Below are 18,913 nucleotides of genomic sequence, written 5' to 3'. Positions count from 1 at the left end.
ACATCACGACATCACCCTTGTTGCTCATGCTTCTAAACTTAATCCAGAGACACTCAGGTTTTTCTGCAGTTTCATACCAGAGCTCTGAGCAGTCTCACTGCTCTCTTACATACCGTACAACTCCCCCACCTTTTCTGCCTTGCCTGTCCTTCCTGAACAGTTTATGTCCATCCATGACAGTACTCCAGTCATGTGAGTCATGCACCAAGTCTTTGTTATTCCAGTCACATCATAATTCCTTGACTGTGCCAGGACTTCCAGTTCTCCCTGCTTGTTTCCCAGGCTTCTTGCATTTGTGTATAGGCACTTGAGATAACGTGCTGTTTGTCCTGCCTTCTTAGTATGAGGCAGGAGCCCTCCCCTTTCGTGCTCTCCTGCTCGTGCTTCCTCCTGGTATCCCAAGTCCCTACTTACCTCAGGGCTTTGGTCTCCTTCCCCCGGTGAACCTAGTTTAAAGCCCTCCTCACTAGGTTAGCCAGCCTGCTTGCAAAGATTCTCTTCCCTTTCTTCATTAGGTGGAGCCCATCTCTGCCTAGCACTCCTCCTTCTTGGAACACCATCCCATGGTCAAAGAATCTAAAGTCTTCTCTCTGACACCACCTGCATAACTATTCGTTGACTTCCACGATCTGATGGTCTCTACCCAGGTCTTTTCCTTCCACTTGCACCTCAAACTCCTTTATCCTTCTTCCCAGAGCCACGTAGTCTGCAGTGATCCGCTCAAGGTCATTCTTGGCAGTATCATTGGTGCCCACGTGTTGAAGTGGGAAGGGGTAGCGATCCAAGGGCTTGATGAGTCTCAGCAGTCTCTCCGTCACATCGTGAATCCTAGCTCCTGGCAAGCAGCAGACTTCTCTGTTTTCCCGGTCGGGGCGGCAGATAGATGACTCAGTCCCCCTGAGGAGAGAGTCCCCGACCACCACCACCTGCCTCCTCCTCTTGGGAGCGGTGGTCATGGAACCCCCATCCCTAGGATAGTGCATCTCATGCCTTCCGATCGGATTCTTCTGTTCCCTTCGCTCAGATGTATCATCTAGTCCACTCTCCGCATTAATACCTGTGGAGAGAACATGAAAACGGTTGCTTACCTGTATGCATGCCTGGATGTGGAATAGGGTGTTGATTTGCTCTCTCACATCACGGTAATCGGCCTCAGTGATCTCTTCAAAGGTCTCATCCAGAACTTGGGCAATGCACTTGCACAGGTTTCTTGGGAGAGCCACTGTGGTCCTTGTCCCAGTCAGGCTAACATGTCCACGTCACTGTGCCGTGAGGCGCAGGGGGACCATTGCTGCACACAGGCAAGCTGCATATGGGCCAGGGCGGAAGCCACATTGTAGTAGAAGACCCTCCCTTGCTTCCCAGGTCACCCTCAGCAGCGAGATATCTTCCAGGACGAACTCATCCTGGTGAAAATGTGGGGACAGTGTTCAGTATAGGGGTCCCCTGCAGCTGTTGGCTCTCCCCAAGGCACAGAACCCGAGAGGACAGTACAGCTGTGAAACAATCAGTCCCCCTTGATGCTGTGCTTACTCACTATTTTGGGGCACCCATGGGTTATGTGCACTTGCTTTGGGACAGGCAAATTATGCTATTGTGTAGACTGTGCTTGCTCTTAAGTACAGGGGAATCATTGCTCTGTCTGGTGTGAATAATGCTGCCTCTGTTAAGTGTTGCATTTTGCCTTTACAGATGCAACCTTGAGATCTCAGCTGTCCATGTTATCACCGGCCGAAAGACTGCAAAGAATTAGGAAGAGGCCATGTAGAAGCAAAGAAGACATGCTGTATGAAGTAATGTAGCAGTCACTTAACTAATCTAAAAGTGTAGGAGTGGAGGGAGAGTGAAAGGAGGATCTGCCAGCAGAATGAGGAGCACCGGCACAAAAGCACAGAGCTTCAGCAGCAAAGTACGGATCAGCTAATAATCATCATGGAGTGCCAAGTGGCCTCGATTCAGGCGCTTGTAGCCAGGCAGGCAGAGCACTACCGCGTCCGCCCCCACCCCCGCAGCCCTTATCCCCAAACTCTTTCCCTTGTGCCCCCATGTCACCTCCAACCCACTTTCCCCAACGTCTGGGTTCGTATCGCCACCAGCTGCCTCCAACACCTGTAGCTTCACCACCCAGCCCTGAAAACTACGACCCTTACCCACTGCACTCAACCCCCATCACCATGCAGTGTAGCCATCCTGAAGTGCAGCACTTATTGCACAGCGCTCCAGACAGGAAGGCTGAGTATGATAACAGGACATATGCAAATCTGTGATTGTACCGTTCCCCACCCCATTCCCTTGCCCTTTCTGTTTCCCAAGCAGTTGTGTTTCTTTTCAATAAATGAATTTTCTTTTCAATAAATGGATTTTTTGGCTTTGAAAACATCCTTTATTATTGCATAAAGTAAAAGATATCTTAGCCCAGGAAAGAAACAGGCACTGCAAGTCAGCATAGCAAACACAGATTCCTACTAACATTGGAACCACTGCACTTCACTCCTGTGCAAGGCACCAGACATTACTGGTGGCTTTCAGCCTCAAATTGCTCCCTCAAGGCATCCCTAATCCTTGCAGCCCCGCGCTGGGCCCCTCTAATAGCCCTGCTCTCTGGCTGTTCAAATTCAGCCTCCAGGTGTTAAACCTCAGAGTTCCATGCCTGAGTGAATCGTTCACCTTTCCCTTCACAAATGTTATGGAGGGCACAGCATGCGGATATAACCGCGGGGATGCTGTCATCGGCCAGGTCCAGCTTCTCATACAGAGAGCTCCAGCAGCCCTTTAAATAGCCAAAAGCACACTCCACAGTCATTCTGCACCGACTGAGCCTGTTGTTGAACCGCTCCTTGCTGCTGTCAAGGCTCCCTGTGTAGGGTTTCATGAGCCACAGCATTAAAGGGTAAGCGGGGTCTCCAAGGATCACAATGGACATTTTGACTTCCCCTACGGTGATCTTCTTGTCTGGGGAAAACGTCCCAGTTTGCGACTTCCTGAACAGGCCAGTGTTCCGAAAGATGCATGCATCATGCACCTTTCCGTGCCAGCCTGCATTAATGTCAATGAAATGCCCACGGTGATCCACAAGCGCCTGGAGAACCATAGAGAAATACCCCTTCTGATTAACTTACTTGGAGGCTAGGTGGGCTGGTGCCAGAATTGGAATATGTGTCCCATCTATCACCCCTCCGTAGTTAGGGAAACCCATTTGTGCAAAGCCAGCCACAATGTCATGCACGTTGCCCAGAGTCACGGTTCTTCTGAGCAGGATGTGATTAATGGTCCTGCAAACTTGCATCAACATGATTCCAATGGTCGACTTTCCCACTCCAAACTGGTTAGTGACTGATCAGTAGCTGTCTGGAGTTGCCAGCTTCCAGATTGCAATAGCCACCCGCTTCTCCACCATCAGGGCAGCTCTCAATCTCGTGTCCTTGCGTCGCAGGGTGGGGGCGAGCTCATCACACAGTCCCATGAAATTGGCTTTTCTCATCTGAAAGTTCTGCAGTCACTGCTCATCATCCCAGACTTGCACGAAGATGTGATCCCACCACTCAGTGCTTGTTTCCTGAGCCCAGAAGCGACGTTCCACAGTGGTGAGCATGTCCATGAATTCCACAAGCAATCTCGTGTCATATGCGTTACTCTAGTCGATATCATCATCGGAGTCCTCACTGTCACTTTGGATCATAAGGAATAACTTCACTGCCAAATGTGACGTGTTGGAGAGGCTTGTCAGCATATTCCTCAACAGTTCGGACTCCATTCCCGCAGACCAAAAGGGAAGACAGAGCGCGCAGTACAAAAAACGTTGAAAGATGGCGCCAAATGTGGACAGAAGCACAGGGATTGCTGGGATGCGAACCGATGCATCATGGGGCGTGGGGACAGGACACAGAATGCGTCCTACCTCCCGCTCCCTTCCCACAAGCCACAGCCCCAGAATGGGAAAAGGTGCTCTGTGGGATAGCTGCCCATAATGCACTGCTCCCAATGTCTCTGCAAATGCCGCAAATGTGGCCACGCCAGTGTGCTTGAAGCTATCAGTATGGACAGACTGCAGCGCTTTCCCTACTGCGCTCTCCGAAGCCTGGTATAACTCAAAGCCATGCCCATAGCAATGCCCCACAGACATGCCTGGACTTGTGCTCCAAAAGCACTTGGACTGAGGGTATAAAACAAACAGAAGGGACACAAATGGGCCTCTTCTCCTGCCCCCACCTCTGCTGCAAGCAACCAAGACAAGAAGACAAGACTCCAACACAGGAGATTGGCCCAGGTTTAAGGAACAAACCTGTATACCGGGATGGGCAAACTTTTTGGCCTGAGGGCCACATTGGGGTGCGAAACTGTATGGAGGGCCAGGTAGGGAAGGCTGTGCCTCCCCAAACAGCCTGGCCCCTGCCCCATATCCGCCCCCTCCCACTTCCCGCCCCCCTCAGAGCCTCCCCATCTAACCCCCCGCGACTCCTTGTCCCCTGACCGCCCCCTCCCAGGACCTCTGCCCCAACCGCCCCATGGGGCTCCACCCCCAATCTAACCCCACCACTCCCTGTCCCCTGACTGCCCTCCCCAGAACCTCTGCCCTATCCAACTGCCCCCTGTTTCCCATCCCCTGACCGACCCCTCCTGGGATGACCCACCCTCCCCAGGACCCCACCCCCTATCCAACCGCCCCCTGCTCCCTGACTGCCCCCCAGGACCCTCTTCCCCTTATCCAACCCCTGGCCCCGGCCCCCTTACCATGCTGCTCAGAGTAGCATGTCTGGGAGCCACACACGCTGCCGTGCTGCCACGCTGCCCTGCATGAGCGCGCAGCCCCGCCACCCAGAGCGCTGCCCGCACGGTGGCATGGCTTTAGGGGAGGGTGGACAGCAAGGGAGGGGCCGGGGGCTAGCCTCCCAGGCCAGGAGCTCAGGGGCCGGGCAGGACGGGCCCACGGGCTGGATGTGGCCCGCGGGCCGTAGTTTGCCCACCTCTGCTGTATACTAAGGATTGCAATATCCAGTGGGGTGAGAAAAACTGCTTAATCTAGTTACTGCCCAGTCTAATAGGATTGAGAGTTTAGACTGTTTGCTTATATTTTCTTTTCTTTTGGTAACCACTCTGACTTGTTATGCTTTGACTTGTAATCACTTAAAATCTATCTTTACAGCTAATAAATCTGTTTGTTTGTTCTACCTCAAGCAGTGTGTTTGGTGTAAAGTGTGCCAGAGGCTCCCCTTGGGATAACAAGCCTGGTACATATCAGTTTCTTTGTTAAATTGACGAACTTATATAAGCTTGCAGAGTCCAGTGGGCATAACTAGACACTGCAAGACGGAGGTGCCTAGAGTTGTGTCTGGGACCAGAGATATTGGCTAATATCATTTGCTTGCAAGTAGCTGGGAGCAGCTTGCATGCCAGAGGCTTTGCATGAAGAGCCCAGGAGTGGGGGTTCTCACAGCAGAGCAGGGTAAGGCTGGCTCCCAGAGTCAAGGATTGGAGTGGCCTAGCAGATCACTTGTTCAGACACCACCAGCAGAGAACATCACACCCAGGGCTCTCATCGCAAGAGTGGGAGTGCTAGCAAATGTCCCTCATGATAATTGCATTCTGGCTTATTTAAAATCCCCCTTCAAGTTTCATTTGGAGAAGTTCTTCACTTCTTCATCTACAACATGTGTAGTGTTGCTGAGCACTGCTAAACTGCTGCTGTGCTCCATCTCAGAGGTGGCTGCATTTTGCTGATTGAGGAAATGAACCTATATACACACCCTGCCAAATTCATCCATTAACTTTAGTGGCATTATGCCGGGCATGAGTTTGGCCTGTAGTCAGTAATACACTTTGGGATGCTTTGAGGTGAACAGGCCATATGAATGTAAGTTATTAGGTCTCTGGCTTGGGCATGAAGGGAAGGGGCATTTGTTCCTCTGATGTCTTCAGTTCACTGCAAGGCTTTGCGCATGTCAATGTGCATGTACCCCTGCTGTAATGTTGAGTGGTTGTTTTTTCTTCTTCTTTCTTAGTAAAAGCAACTCTGATGTTGAGAAGAAATTGGAAGCCCAGGGGGTGACTCATGTGTCCTCTGAGCCTACACAGTCTCCTACCTGGGAGGAGAAGGTGACCATGGAAATTGATGCAGAAGATGCAGGCCATGAAGGTATGGTTTCTGAAGAGAGCTGAATCGTGGGTAGTGGTGAGGGAAAGGTGCATATCAGTGAGATGGCCTGATTTCTCCAGTCACTTACACCTGTGCCAATGTGATCAGCTCAGAACCATCCCACTGCACATTTGCTAATGACTTCCCAAAGGCAAGGCACTTAGGAGTCAGGCCCCTTAGGTGTAGCTATGTATACAATTGTTAACTATCCTTATGCTTGAGGACATGAGCTGATCATCAGCTAGGGACAGGAAGAAATTCCTCCCATGATATACGGTTGCAAAGTTAAGCTCTCATATAGAACTTTTCATCAGTAGATCTCAAAGTGTTTTACAATAGAGGTCAGTCTCTTGATCCCCATTTTACAGATGGGGAAACTGAGGCACAGAGCTGTGACATGATTTGCGTTCGGTCACTCAGCATGCCAGTGGTAACCATGGAAATAGAACCCAGGACTCCTGAGCCCCAGTCTAGTGTCCTATAAGACAGAAGTTCAATACAGTTTTATGTTCTTGTTTTGGAAAGAATCAGGATGGTGTGCTTAAGAATAGCCATACTGGGTCAGACCAATGGTCCATTTAGCCCAGTATCCTGTCTTCTAACAGTGGCCAATGCCAGGTGCGTCAGAGGAAATGAACAGAACAGGGCAGTTACTGAGTGATTCCTGTCATCCAGACCCAGCTTCTGGCAGGCAGAGGTCTAGGGACACCCAGAGCATAGAGTTGCATCCCTTACCATTTGGACTTAACTTACTATGGTATCCATGCTGGTAGTGCAAGTAGCACATTGATAGCAGTGGGTAAAGCCAAATAGGGTTCAGGCATGTTATGCACACTTTCCTCTGAATTCCCAGAGTGCACCATAAACCGAGTACTCATCCTCCTACTCCAGCCCTGCCTCCCTCACCCAGCTATGCTAACACTGCTCAATGCTGACTTGCCATAATCTTCTGTTGTAGTTCTGGGTCCTCATTCAGGTCTGGACCTGATTTTTAGAAATGCTGAGCACTCACAACTCCAGTTGAAGTCAATGAGAGCTGTGGAAGTTCCGCACCTCTGAAAATCAGCCTCTGTAAATGGGCCATGAATAGCTCTGCCAACGCACTTCAGTCCTATTATGAAACAATGTTCTGGGACTCCCCCATAGCTATGGAAATCCATTCCTGTGGATCTGCAGCATGCCTGCTAATCCATTCCTGGCTCTGCACACAGCAATATCAGTGTACCTGAATCCTGACCTGGTATGGTTCCACCCCCAGCTCACACCACAGCTTTGCCAGTCCCCCTCAATTCTGCTCCACAGCATGCCTGATTGTTTTTCCATCATTACTAATTAGAAGCTTCCCTGCTGCAGTGATGGTTAGGCCTTATGGCTTGATTGTTCCAATGGCAGTGTAGTTAAGTATACAATTATAATAATGTAAATGGCATTAGAGTTTGTGATTAGATTAAAATCAGATGCTTGCAAAATGAACACTGAGGCCAAGTGGAAATTAGTCATAGCATTACATGTAATTCTATTAACACTGCTGCTTAAGTGAAATAAAAAACATTTGATGTACTTACTGTACTTAACTGCCTTAGGCTAACAGGAAGTGGGGGTGCAGAGAGAGACTAAAATAACTGGGCCAGATCCTCCTCTGGTGAAAATCAACATAGTTCTGCTGACTTCAGTGGAGTGACACCAGCTGAGGATCTGGCACTCTTTGTGTGTAACTATATCTATATATGCTTGGAGATGAGATATATAGCATAAAACGATTGCTGTTTGGGTTGTTGGGTTGGTTTGATGCTGTTTGGTTGATGTCAGGGATAAAGCCTTTACTGGCTTTAGAGCCTCTAAATGTGGGCATGTGTAGCTCTCCAGAAGCCAACTCAAGGAAAAATTGTTCTTCCTGGAGACTAAGAAGTCTAGTTTCTGTAGGTTTCATTAGACAGTTTAAAATACCTTGTTGCCCCAATGAGGCTGACATTGTGATTTACCCCAAACCTAGCCTTTGTTTGTTAAAGTTACAGGGTCATATGACCCTATCTTAGTCACTGGCCAGTCAAATCATTAGGATTTTTTTCTACCAAAACCTATTGCCCCATTAAGGACAATACTGCTTAAAAATATTGTAGTCCACATGATCCTGTTTCAGATAAGAGGCAGTACAAGGAGGCCTCAATCCTCTACCAAGCTCCATAGGAGCAAACACCAGTGTGTGCAGGTGCCCATTGCAGGATTGGGGCACAAGGCCAATATCTTTAAGTGACTAGTCCTTTTGGGTGGCTCCGTTTTTGGGATACCTTCAAGGGATCTGCTTTTCAGAGTGCACTAAACACCAGCCCTCAAAATCATGCCCCTTGAAGTGACCCTAGAGTGACAACATGGCTACAGGTTTAGATACAATACAGTCACTCTCATTTAAAGAGCCACATACATTTGTATACAGTGAGAGAGCAGTACCATTGAGGCATGCAGTGAGAGCTTAACCGTGAAGGGTGCAGAGCACTCTGACCTGATCCAGCAAAGCATTTAAGCTTGTGCCCAACACTAAGCACATAAGTAGCCCCATTGACATTAATGGGATTATATATGTGCTTAAATTTAAGCCTGGGCTTCGCTGGTTGAAATCAGAGTGTTGAGCAGGACTAAGCCCGGTCGAGGTATAAGGCAAGAATGCACAGAGTCTCTTGTAGTCCTGCTACATTTCTGTCCTGCAGTGGTTCCCAGATGTGTATTATCCCACTTAGAAAGGAGAAGTGTTTATAATCCCCTGATTGGATTAATTTTGACCAATTTGTGGGGAGTGTAATTACCCTATCTACCATTGGTACTTCTATACCTCCTCATAGGATGTCAGAGTTGGAAGGGACCTCAGGAGGTCATCTAGTCCAACCCTCTGCTTAAAGCAGGACCAATCCCCAATTTTTGCCCCCGATCCCTAAATGGCCCCCTCAGGGATTGAACTCACAACCCTGGGTTTAGCAGGCCAATGCTCAAACCACTGAGCTATCCCTCCCCCCATCTTAGTATGTGAGCACCTCCCCATCTTCAATGTATTTATCCTGCCAATAGCTGAATGTGGCAGGGCTGTGCTGTTATCCCCATTGTACACAGGGGGAGCTGAGGCACCCAGTGTTCCACAGGGGAGTCTGTGGTAGAGCAAGGAATTCAACCCAGCTCTCAACTCCCAGGCTCTCACCCTAATCCCTGGGCCATTCTTCCTCTCATCTTATCCTAGTATATGAGACAGTGACTTGTTAAGTTCTGGGTTTTCAAATCATTTTTCAAAATTGCTTTTAAATGACTCAGAGCACCATCCCTTCTTGGGTGCTGAGAATCTGTTCCCTGCTCTTGAGTTTTGTCTTCCATCCTAGTCACAAGTCTCCAGCCTCAGAGGTATTGGTGTTGGCAACTGAATTTGCTCCTATTGGAGAAAAAATGGAGCCTTTGGACTCATACCTGCAAGGAGCTCTGCTAGAAGTGCAATAACTTTTGCAACCAAGGACTTCTGTTTAACAAATCTGATTGCGCTCTCTTTGCAGGCTATCCTGGGCCCAGTCCTGCAGACCTTTCTCAAGCAAAACTCCTGGAGCATATCTACACTTGGAGCTAGGGGTGTGATTCCCAGCTGGAGGAGACAGACCGTGTGACCTCTGATAGTGCTAGTGTGTTAAAATAAAGTGTAGCCATGGCTGCATGAGTGGTGGGATGAGCTAGCCACTTCAAATGCATGCTATGGCCGGGGATGTCTGTGTACTCAGGGCAGTTAGCCCATCCCGCCGCTCCACTCCGTGAGGTGGGATTTGCCCTCCAGCTCCACGTGTAGACATAGCTGATAAGAAATGCTGTTCCAGAGGTGGGTGGGTGGTTTTATAGCTAGTTAGGTAAAATACATAAAGATGCACCCTTCCTAAAGCCCTGCCATCATTTTCAAATGATACAGTCAAGTAACCAGGTCAACCACTCTGCTCTACAAAAAGCAGCTGTCATCAAAGAAGGCAGCTCAAACCAATACCTTCCACATCCAGCCCCAACCCTCAGGGAGGTGTGTGCATGTGCAGGCAGGGACTCAGTGCGTTGCTGTTTTAGAAGGGCTTGATCCAGTAAAGCACATGAATAAGAACATAAGAATGGCCTTACTGGGTCAGACCAATGGTCCATCTAGCCCAGTATCCTATCTGCCAACAGTGGCCAGTGCCAGGTGCCCCAGAGGGCGTGAACCTAACAGGTAATGATCAAGTGATCTCTCTCCTGCCATCCATCTCCACCCTCTGACGAACAGAGGCTAGGGACACCATTCCTTACCCATCCTGGCCAGTAGCCATTGATGGACTTAACTTCCATGAATTTATCTAGTTCTCTTTTAAACCTGTTATAGTCCTAGCCTTCACAACCTCCTCAGGCAAGGAGTTCCACAGGTTGACTGTGCTCTGTGTGAAGAACTTCCTTTTATTTGTTTTAAACCTGCGGCCCATTAATTTCATTTGGTGGCCCCTAGTTCTTATATTATGGGAACAAGTAAATAACTTTTCCTTATTCACTTTCTCCACACTACTCATGATTTTATATACCTCTATATATAAAGTCTCCTCTTTTCCAAGATGAAAAGTCCTAGTGTCTTTAATCTCTTCTCATATGGGACCCGTTCCAAACCCCTAATCATTTTAGTTGCCCTTCTCTGAACCTTTCTAATGCCAGTATATCTTTTTTGAGATGAGGAGACCACATCTGTATGCAGTATTCAAGATGAGGGCATACTATGGATTTATATACGGGCAATAAGATATTCTCCATCTTATTCTCTGTCCCTTTTTTAATGATTCCTAACATCCTGTTTGCTTTTTTGACTGCCGCTGCACACTGCGTGGACGTCTTCAGAGAACTGTCCACGATGACTCCAAGATCTCTTTCCTGATTAGTTGTAGCTAAATTAGCCTCCATCATATTGTATGTATAGTTGGGGTTATTTTTTCCAATGTGCATTACTTTACATTTATCCACATTAAATTTCATTTGCCATTTTGTTGCCCAATCATTTAGTTTTGTGAGATCTTTTTGAAGTTCTTCATAGTCTGCTTTGGTCTTAAGCAGTTTAATATTGTCTGCAAACTTTGCCACCTCACTGTTTACCCCTTTCTCCAGATCATTTATGAATAAGTTGAATAGGATTGATCCTAGGACTGACCCTTGAGGACCACTAGTTACCCCTCTCCATTCTGAAAATTTACCATTTATTCCTACCCTTTGTTCCCTGTCTTTTAACCAGTTCTCAATCCATGAAAGGATCTTCCCTCTTATCCCATGACAACTTAATTTATGTAAGAGCCTTTGGTGAGGGACCTTGTCAAAGGCTTTCTGGAAATCTAAGTACACTATGTCCACTGGATCCCTGTTGTCCACATCCATTGTTGTCCACTGTTGACCCCGTCAAAGAACTCTAATAGATTAATAAGACATGATTTCCCTTTACAGAAACCATGTTGACTTTTGCCCAATAATTTATGTTCTTCTATGTGTCTGACAATTTTATTCTTTACTATTGTTTCAACTAATTTGCCCGGTACTGATGTTAGACTTGCCGGTCTGTAATTGCCGGGATCACCTCTAGAACCCTTTTAAAATATTGGCATTAGATTAGCTAGCTTCCAGTCATTGGATACAGAAACTGATTTAAAGGACAGGTTACAAACTATAGTTAATAGTTACGCAATTTCACATTTGAGTTCTTTCAGAACACTTGGGTTAATGCCATCTGGTCCCAGTGACTTGTTATTGTTAAGTTTATTAATTAATTCCAAAACCTACTTTAGTGTCACTTCAATCTGTGACAATTCCTCAGATTTGTCACCTACAAAAGACGGCTCAGGTTTGGGAATCTCTCTGACATCCTCAGCCGTGAAGACTGAAGCAAAGAATTCATTTAGTTACTCCGCAATGACTTTATAGTCTTTCGTGCTCCTTTTGTATCTCAATTGTCCAGGGGCCCCACTGGTTGTTTAGCAGGCTTCCTGCTTCTGATGTACTTAAAAAACATTTTGTTATTACCTTTTGAGTTTTTGGATAGCTGTTCTTCAAGCTCCTTTTTGGCTTTTCTTATTACATTTGTACACTTAATTTGGCAGTGTTTATGCTCCTTTTTATTTACCTCACTAGGATTTGACTTCCACTTTTTAAAAGATGGCTTTTTATCTCTCACTGCTTCTTTTACATGGTTGTTAAGCCATGGTGGCTCTTTTTTAGTTCTTTTACTGTGTTTTTTTAATTTGGGGTATACATTTAAGTTGGGCCTCTATTATGGTGTCTTTGAGAAGTGTCCATGCAACTTGCAGGGATTTCACTCTAGTCACTGTACCTTTTAATTTCTGTTTAACTAACCTCCTCATTTTTGCATAGTTCCCCTTTCTGAAATTAAATGCCACAGTGCTGAGCTGCTGAGGTGTTCTTCCCACCACGGGAATGTTAAATGCTATTATATTATGGTCACTATTTCCGAGTGGTCCTGCTATAGTTACCTCTTGGACCAGATCCTGTGTTCCACTCAGGACTAAATCGAGAATTGCCTCTCCCCTTGTGGGTTCCTGTACCAGCTGCTCCAAGAAGCAGTCATTTAAAGTATCAAGAAATTTTGTCTCTGCATTTCATCCTGAGGTGACATGTACCTAGTCAATATGGGGATAATTGAAATCCCCCACTATTATTGAGTTCTTTATTTTAATAGCCTCTCTAATTTCCCTTAGTATTTCATCGTCATTATCACTGTCCTGGTCAGGTGGTCGATAATAGATCTCTACTGCTATATTCTTATTAGAGCATGGAATTACTATCCATAGAGATTCTATGGAACATGTGGATTCATTTAAGATTTTTACTTCATTCAAGTCTACATTTTCTTTAACATACAGAGCTACTCCCCCCCACGTGACCTGTTCTGTCCTTCCGATATATTTTGTACCCCAGAATGACTGTCCCATTGATTGTCCTCACTCCACCAGGTTTCTGTGATGCCTATTATATCAATATCCTCCTTTAGCATGAGGCACTCTAGTTCACCCATCTTATTATTTAGACTTCTAGCATTTGTGTACAAGCACCTTAAAAACTTGTCACTATTTGTCTGCCCTTTTCTGATGTGTCAGATTCTTTTTTATGTGAATGTTTCTCATCTGATCTGGCCCATATTTTATCCTGTTCCATCCTCTCCTCCTGATTAAAGACTCTCCTCTAAGAGAAGTCTCTGTCCAATCCACGTGCTCCTCTGCAGCAATCAACTTTCCCTCATCTCTTAGTTTAAAAACTTCTCTGCAACCTTTTTAATGTTAAGTGGAAACAGTCTGGATCCACTTTGGTTTAGGTGGAGCCCATCCTTCCTGTACAGGCTCCCCCATCCCAAAAGTTTCCCCCAGTTCCCCTCCTCCCTACACCATTGTCTCATCCACACATTGAGACTCTGAAGCTCTGCCTGTCTACCTGGCCCTTCAGCAAGTGACTTCAGTGAGGCTGTTTGCATGCTTCCAGTTCAGCATGTGCTCAAGTGCTTTGTTACATTGGGGTCAGAGTGTTCAGCGCCCTGCAGGATCAAATTGTAATGAAAATACACCAGAGTAAACTATTTTGCCATGATTTAAAGTATTTTCTGTTTTCTTGGCCTTCTATTCTCTTTCTTTTCCTCTGTGGCTGAATTCTTGCCTCTCTTCTACCCAAGATATGAGGAGTCCAGTGCTTAATTTGTGCCGGGGCTTGCCAAGCCTGAGCCCCAGCACCTCTAGGCTTGGCAGTTCATAGCCCGGCACTTCCAGGATTGCTGCACCAGTTATGAATGTAAAATAATTGCTTGAGCCCCAACACCTCTTTAATTACTAAGTAAGAACTGGAGGAGTCACCTCATTTATCACCCTGTTTGCACTCTGCGGGCTCACCAAGGGGTGGAGTGTGATCCGATATCAAAGACATTATAGTGGAACAAATTATTGGCTTTAATGTGGCACAGAGTGTTTTACTGCTTACTGCTTAAGTGGCAAGTCTTTTCGCTTTCCACAAAGGTCTCTGAGAAAACCAATCTGCATATATATTGAGCTGTCTTTTAAAAGTAACAGCAGAAAAACTTATAACTCCAGTCAGAGGATGGAAAGACAGGGAGAGAGGAGACTCTGTTGCCTCAATTCACCAATCTATCCCTGTTTGGCAAAGCACTTCAGCATGTGCTTTAGGCATGTGCTTAATGTTAAGTGCTTTGCTGAACTGGGATGGACTTAAGCACATGCTTCAATGCTTCACTGCACCGGGGCCTTGGGGAGAGAAGAGTTAAATTATCCATCAGTGCAATCAGTAATTTAGACTGGTGGTAGGGAGAGCTAAGTGTAAATGGCAACATAACAAGATGTGGGGTGGTTTTAATTGATTTGCCTTTGACAAAGAAGTAAGGTTTGTGGTTTTCTCCCTCTGGTTCTCCTGGGGGCAGCAGACATCACTGTGATACCATAGGGTTAAACTGGGGTCACTAAAGGGGTTAAAATCAGTGGTTTGTAATGGAAGGTGAAGAGGGAGTGTGCGAGGGGGTTTATCCCTTCCTGGGGAAGTGGCAGCAGGCTGTTGCTATGATGATGGGGGTGAGCAGAAAGCAAGGCCAAGTTAATGATAGGAGAGGCCAGATTCCATTCTTCGGGTGACAGGTCCAACATGTCAAACAAGCCTCTCCACTCCTTCAAGTGACTTGAGGCACAAAAGAGCCCTGCCAGGGGAAGACAAAGCCGAGAGTTAATGAGTCATGTTTCTTTCATGGAGATACAAAGCGAGGGCCTTCCCTGGCTCAGAGCTGTCTAATCAGGTCAGTGAGCTCTCACAATGCAGCTGAGCTTGGTCTGACTTGTGCATTAGGGCAGCGAGTGGTATCCAGGGTGCAGATATTGTATCCTCCAAGCCATTATCAAGCTTCATGCTTCCCTGGTGACTGATGGGATTCAGTTTGCATGGTCTCCCCAGAGCAGGGCTTTCAACAGAAATGGCCTGCAGCCATCCCCGCTCTGGGCTGGGAGTCAGCATGGTGTCCATTGTAAACAGAGCCTGGACTGGGTAGGATCTCAGAGGAGACGCCTGCTGTAGAAACCCTGGTACTGCCTTCAAGAGGTGGTATTCACAGAATAATAGAATCATAGAATATCAGGGTTGGAAGGGACCTCAGGAGGTCATCTAGTCCAACCCCCTGCTCAAAGCAGGATCAATCCCCAACTAAATCATCCCAGCCAGGGCTTTGTCAAGCCTGACCTTAAAAAGGAAGGAAGGAAGGAGATTCCACCACCTCCCTAGGTAACACATTTCAGTGTTTCACCACCCTCCTAGTGAAAACGTTTTTCCTAATATCTAACCTAAACCTCCCCCACTGCAACTTGAGACCGTTACTGGTCGTTCGGTCATCTGCTACCACTGAGAACAGTCTAGATCCATCCTCTTTGGAACCCCCTTTCAGGTAGTTGAAAGCAGCTATCAAATCCCCCCTCATTCTTCTCTTCTGCAGACTAAACAATCCCAGTTCCCTCAGCCTCTCCTCATAAGTCATGTGTTCCAGTCCCCTAATCATTTTTGTTGCACTCCGCTGGACGTTTTCCAGTTTTTCCACATCCTTCTTGTAGTGTGGGGCCCAAAACTGGACACAGTACTCCAGATGAGGCCTCCCCAATGTCGAATAGAGGGGAACGATAACGTCCCTGGATCTGCTGGCAATGCCCCTACTTATACATCCCAAAATGTCATTGGCCTTCTTGGCAACAACAGCACACTGTTGACTTATATCCAGCTTCTTGTCCACTGTAACCCCTAGGTCCTTTTCTGCAGAACTGCTGCCTAGCCATTCGGTCCCTATTCTGTAACGGTGCATGGGATTCCTCCGTCCTAAGTGCAGGAGTCTGCACTTGTCCTTGTTGAACCTCATCAGATTTCTTTTGGCCCAATCCTCTAATTTGTCTAGGGCCCTCTGTATCCCATCCCTACCCTCCAGCGTATCTACCTCTCCTCCCAGTTTAGTGTCATCTGGAAACTTGCTGAGGGTGCAATCCACACCATCCTCCAGATCATTAATGAAGATATTGAATAAAACCGGCCCGAGGACCAACCCTTGGGGCACTCCAATTGATACCAGCTGCCAACTAGACATGGAGCCATTGATCACTACCCATTGAATCATAGAATCATAGAATCATAGAATATCAGAGTTGGAAGGGACCCCAGAAGGTCATCTAGTCCAACCCCCTGCTCAAAGCAGGACCAATTCCCAGTTAAATCATCCCAACAGATGATTGTTGATTGTTGAGCCCAACAATCTAGCCAGCTTTCTATCTACCTTATCCTCCATTCATCTAGCCCATACTTCTTTAACTTACTGGCAAGAATACTGTGGGAGACCATGCCAAAAGCTTTGCTAAAGTCAAGGAACAACACATCCACTGCTTTCTCCTCATCCACAGAGCCAGTTATCTCGTCATAGAAGGCAATTAGATTAGTCAGGCATGACTTGCCCTTGGTGAATCCATGCTGACTGTTCCTGATCACTTTCCTCTCCTCGAAGTGTTTCAGAATTGATTCCTTGAGGACCTGCTCCATGATTTTTCCAGGGACTGAGGTGAGGCTGACTGGCCTGTAGTTCCCAGGATCCTCCTTCTTCCCTTTTTTAAAGATTGGCACTACATTAGCCTTTTTCCAGTCATCCGAGACCTCCCCCGATCGCCATGAGTTTTCAAAGATAATGGCCAATGGCTCTGCAATCACATCGGCCAACTCCTTTAGCACTCTCAAATGCAGCACATCCGGCCCCTTGGATGTGTGCTCATCCAGCTTTTCTAAATAGTTCCGAACCACTTCCTTCTTCACAGAGGGCTGGTCTCCTCCTCCCCATGCTGTGCTGCCCAGTGCAGCAGTCTGGGAGCTGACCTCTTTTCATGAAGACAGAGGCAAAAAAAGCATTGAGTACATTAGCTTTTTCCACATCCTCTGTCACTAGGTTGCTTCCCTCATTCAGTTAGGGGCCCACACTTTCCTTGGATTTCTTCTTGTTGCCAACATACCTGAAGAAACCCTTTCTTGTTACTCTTAACATCTCTTCCTAGCTGCAACTCCAAGTGTGATTTGGCCTTCCTGATTTCACTCCTGCATACCCGACCAATATTTTTATACTCTTCCCTGGTCATTTGTCCAGTCTTCCACTTCTTGTAAGCTTCTTTTTGTGTTTAAGATCAGCAAGGATTTCACTGTGAAGCCAAGCTGGTCGCCTGCCATATTTACTGTTCTTTCTACACATTGGGATGGTTTGTCCCTGTAACCTCAAGAAGGATTCTTTAAAATACAGCCAGCTCTCTTGCAGTGGCACAGGAGCTAGCAAACAGAGCTGTGAACAGGGGAGTTTGAGTGGGAGTTCTGTTGGAGGAGAAGGTATTTGTGTGTGTTTTTGTATTGGTATTATCTGTATGTGTAGAGGCTTGGAGGGGCTAGGTGCTGTGAGAGAAGCTGAGCCCTGATTAGGGGCGGGGCTTCACTGACTAGGGGTCCTATAAAGGTAGCAGCCAGTCAGGCAGCGGCACAGACAGCTGCAGTGGCACAGGAGCTAGCAAACAGAGCTGTGAACAGGGGAGTTTGAGTGGGAGTTCTGTTGGAGGAGAAGGTATTTGTGTTTGTTTGGCTTTGTATTGGTAGTATTTGTATGTGTAGAGGCTTGTAGGGGCTTTGTGCTGGGAGAGAAGCTGAGCCCTGATTAGGGGGCGGGGCTTCACTGACTAGGGGTCCTATAAAGGTAGCAGCCAGTCAGGCAGCAGCACAGACAGCTGCAGCAGCACAGGAGCTAGCAAACAGAGCTGTAAACAGGGGAGTTTGAGTGGGAGTTCTGTTGGAGGAGAAGGTATTTGTGTTTGTTTGGCTTTGTATTGGTAGTATTTGTATGTGTAGAGGCTTGTAGGGGCTTTGTGCTGGGAGAGAAGCTGAGCCCTGATTAGGGGGCGGGGCTTCACTGACTAGGGGTCCTATAAAGGTAGCAGCCAGTCAGGCAGCAGCACAGACAGCTGCAGCAGCACAGGAGCTAGCAAACAGAGCTGTAAACAGGGGAGTTTGAGTGGGAGTTCTGTTGGAGGAGAAGGTATTTGTGTTTGTTTGGCTTTGTATTGGTAGTATTTGTATGTGTAGAGGCTTGTAGGGGCTTTGTGCTGGGAGAGAAGCTGAGCCCTGATTAGGGGGCGGGGCTTCACTGACTAGGGGTCCTATAAAGGTAGCAGCCAGTCAGGCAGCAGCACAGACAGCTGCAGCAGCACAGGAGCTAGCAAACAGAGCTGTAAACAGGGGAGTTTGAGTGGGAGTTTGAAAGCGGAGTTTGTCTTGTGGTGCTTGTGTGGGGTTTGGTTTTGCTGTGGGTGGTGGTGTTTTGGTGTGGTTTGTGTTTCCCAGATTAACAGGATTTAGGTGGGAAGGCTATGACAGATTCAGAGGTGGCAGTGGGAGTGACCCATGTAGCAGATGACACAATGAAGATGACTGGATGTGGAAGCTGTGGTATGTACATGATCCTGGAGGGGGCACCTGGTAAGAGTTTTGTCTGCATGAAATGCCGTCTGATAGAGCTGATGGAGGAAAAGATCAGAGGTTTGGAGATGCAGGTGGAAAGTCTGGTAGAGTTTAGGAAGGGGTTTGAGCAGATTATGGAGCAAAGACATGAGGTATCTGAAGGGAAAAGCTCAGACTTGCAGATGGAAGCAGGACTAGGGAATTCTGAGGGGAGACTGGGTGAGGAAAGTGGTCAGTGGAAGCATGTGACTAAAA

The 18,913-nt window shown here is 47.1% G+C and overlaps 1 protein-coding gene across 1 annotated transcript in view; it reads left to right on the top strand.

Moving 5' to 3' along the window:
• Nucleotides 1–18,913, top strand: part of LOC311526886 (coiled-coil domain-containing protein 33-like) — a gene marked incomplete at its 5' end in the record, with an annotated part of 412,533 nt that overhangs the window by 157,181 nt on the left and 236,439 nt on the right. Inside the window, one exon of the mRNA XM_084640352.1 lies at nt 6,000–6,133. Within this exon, the coding sequence (XP_084496478.1) occupies nt 6,000–6,133 (134 nt within the window). The remainder of the gene's footprint in view (nt 1–5,999; nt 6,134–18,913) is intronic.

Source organism: Lepidochelys olivacea, assembly GCF_965140295.1.
Source record: "Lepidochelys olivacea isolate rLepOli2 genome assembly, chromosome: 10".
NCBI lineage: Eukaryota > Metazoa > Chordata > Testudines > Cheloniidae > Lepidochelys > Lepidochelys olivacea.
Note: the sequence above shows the minus strand (reverse complement) of the source record. Positions and strands in the feature narration are given on the sequence as shown.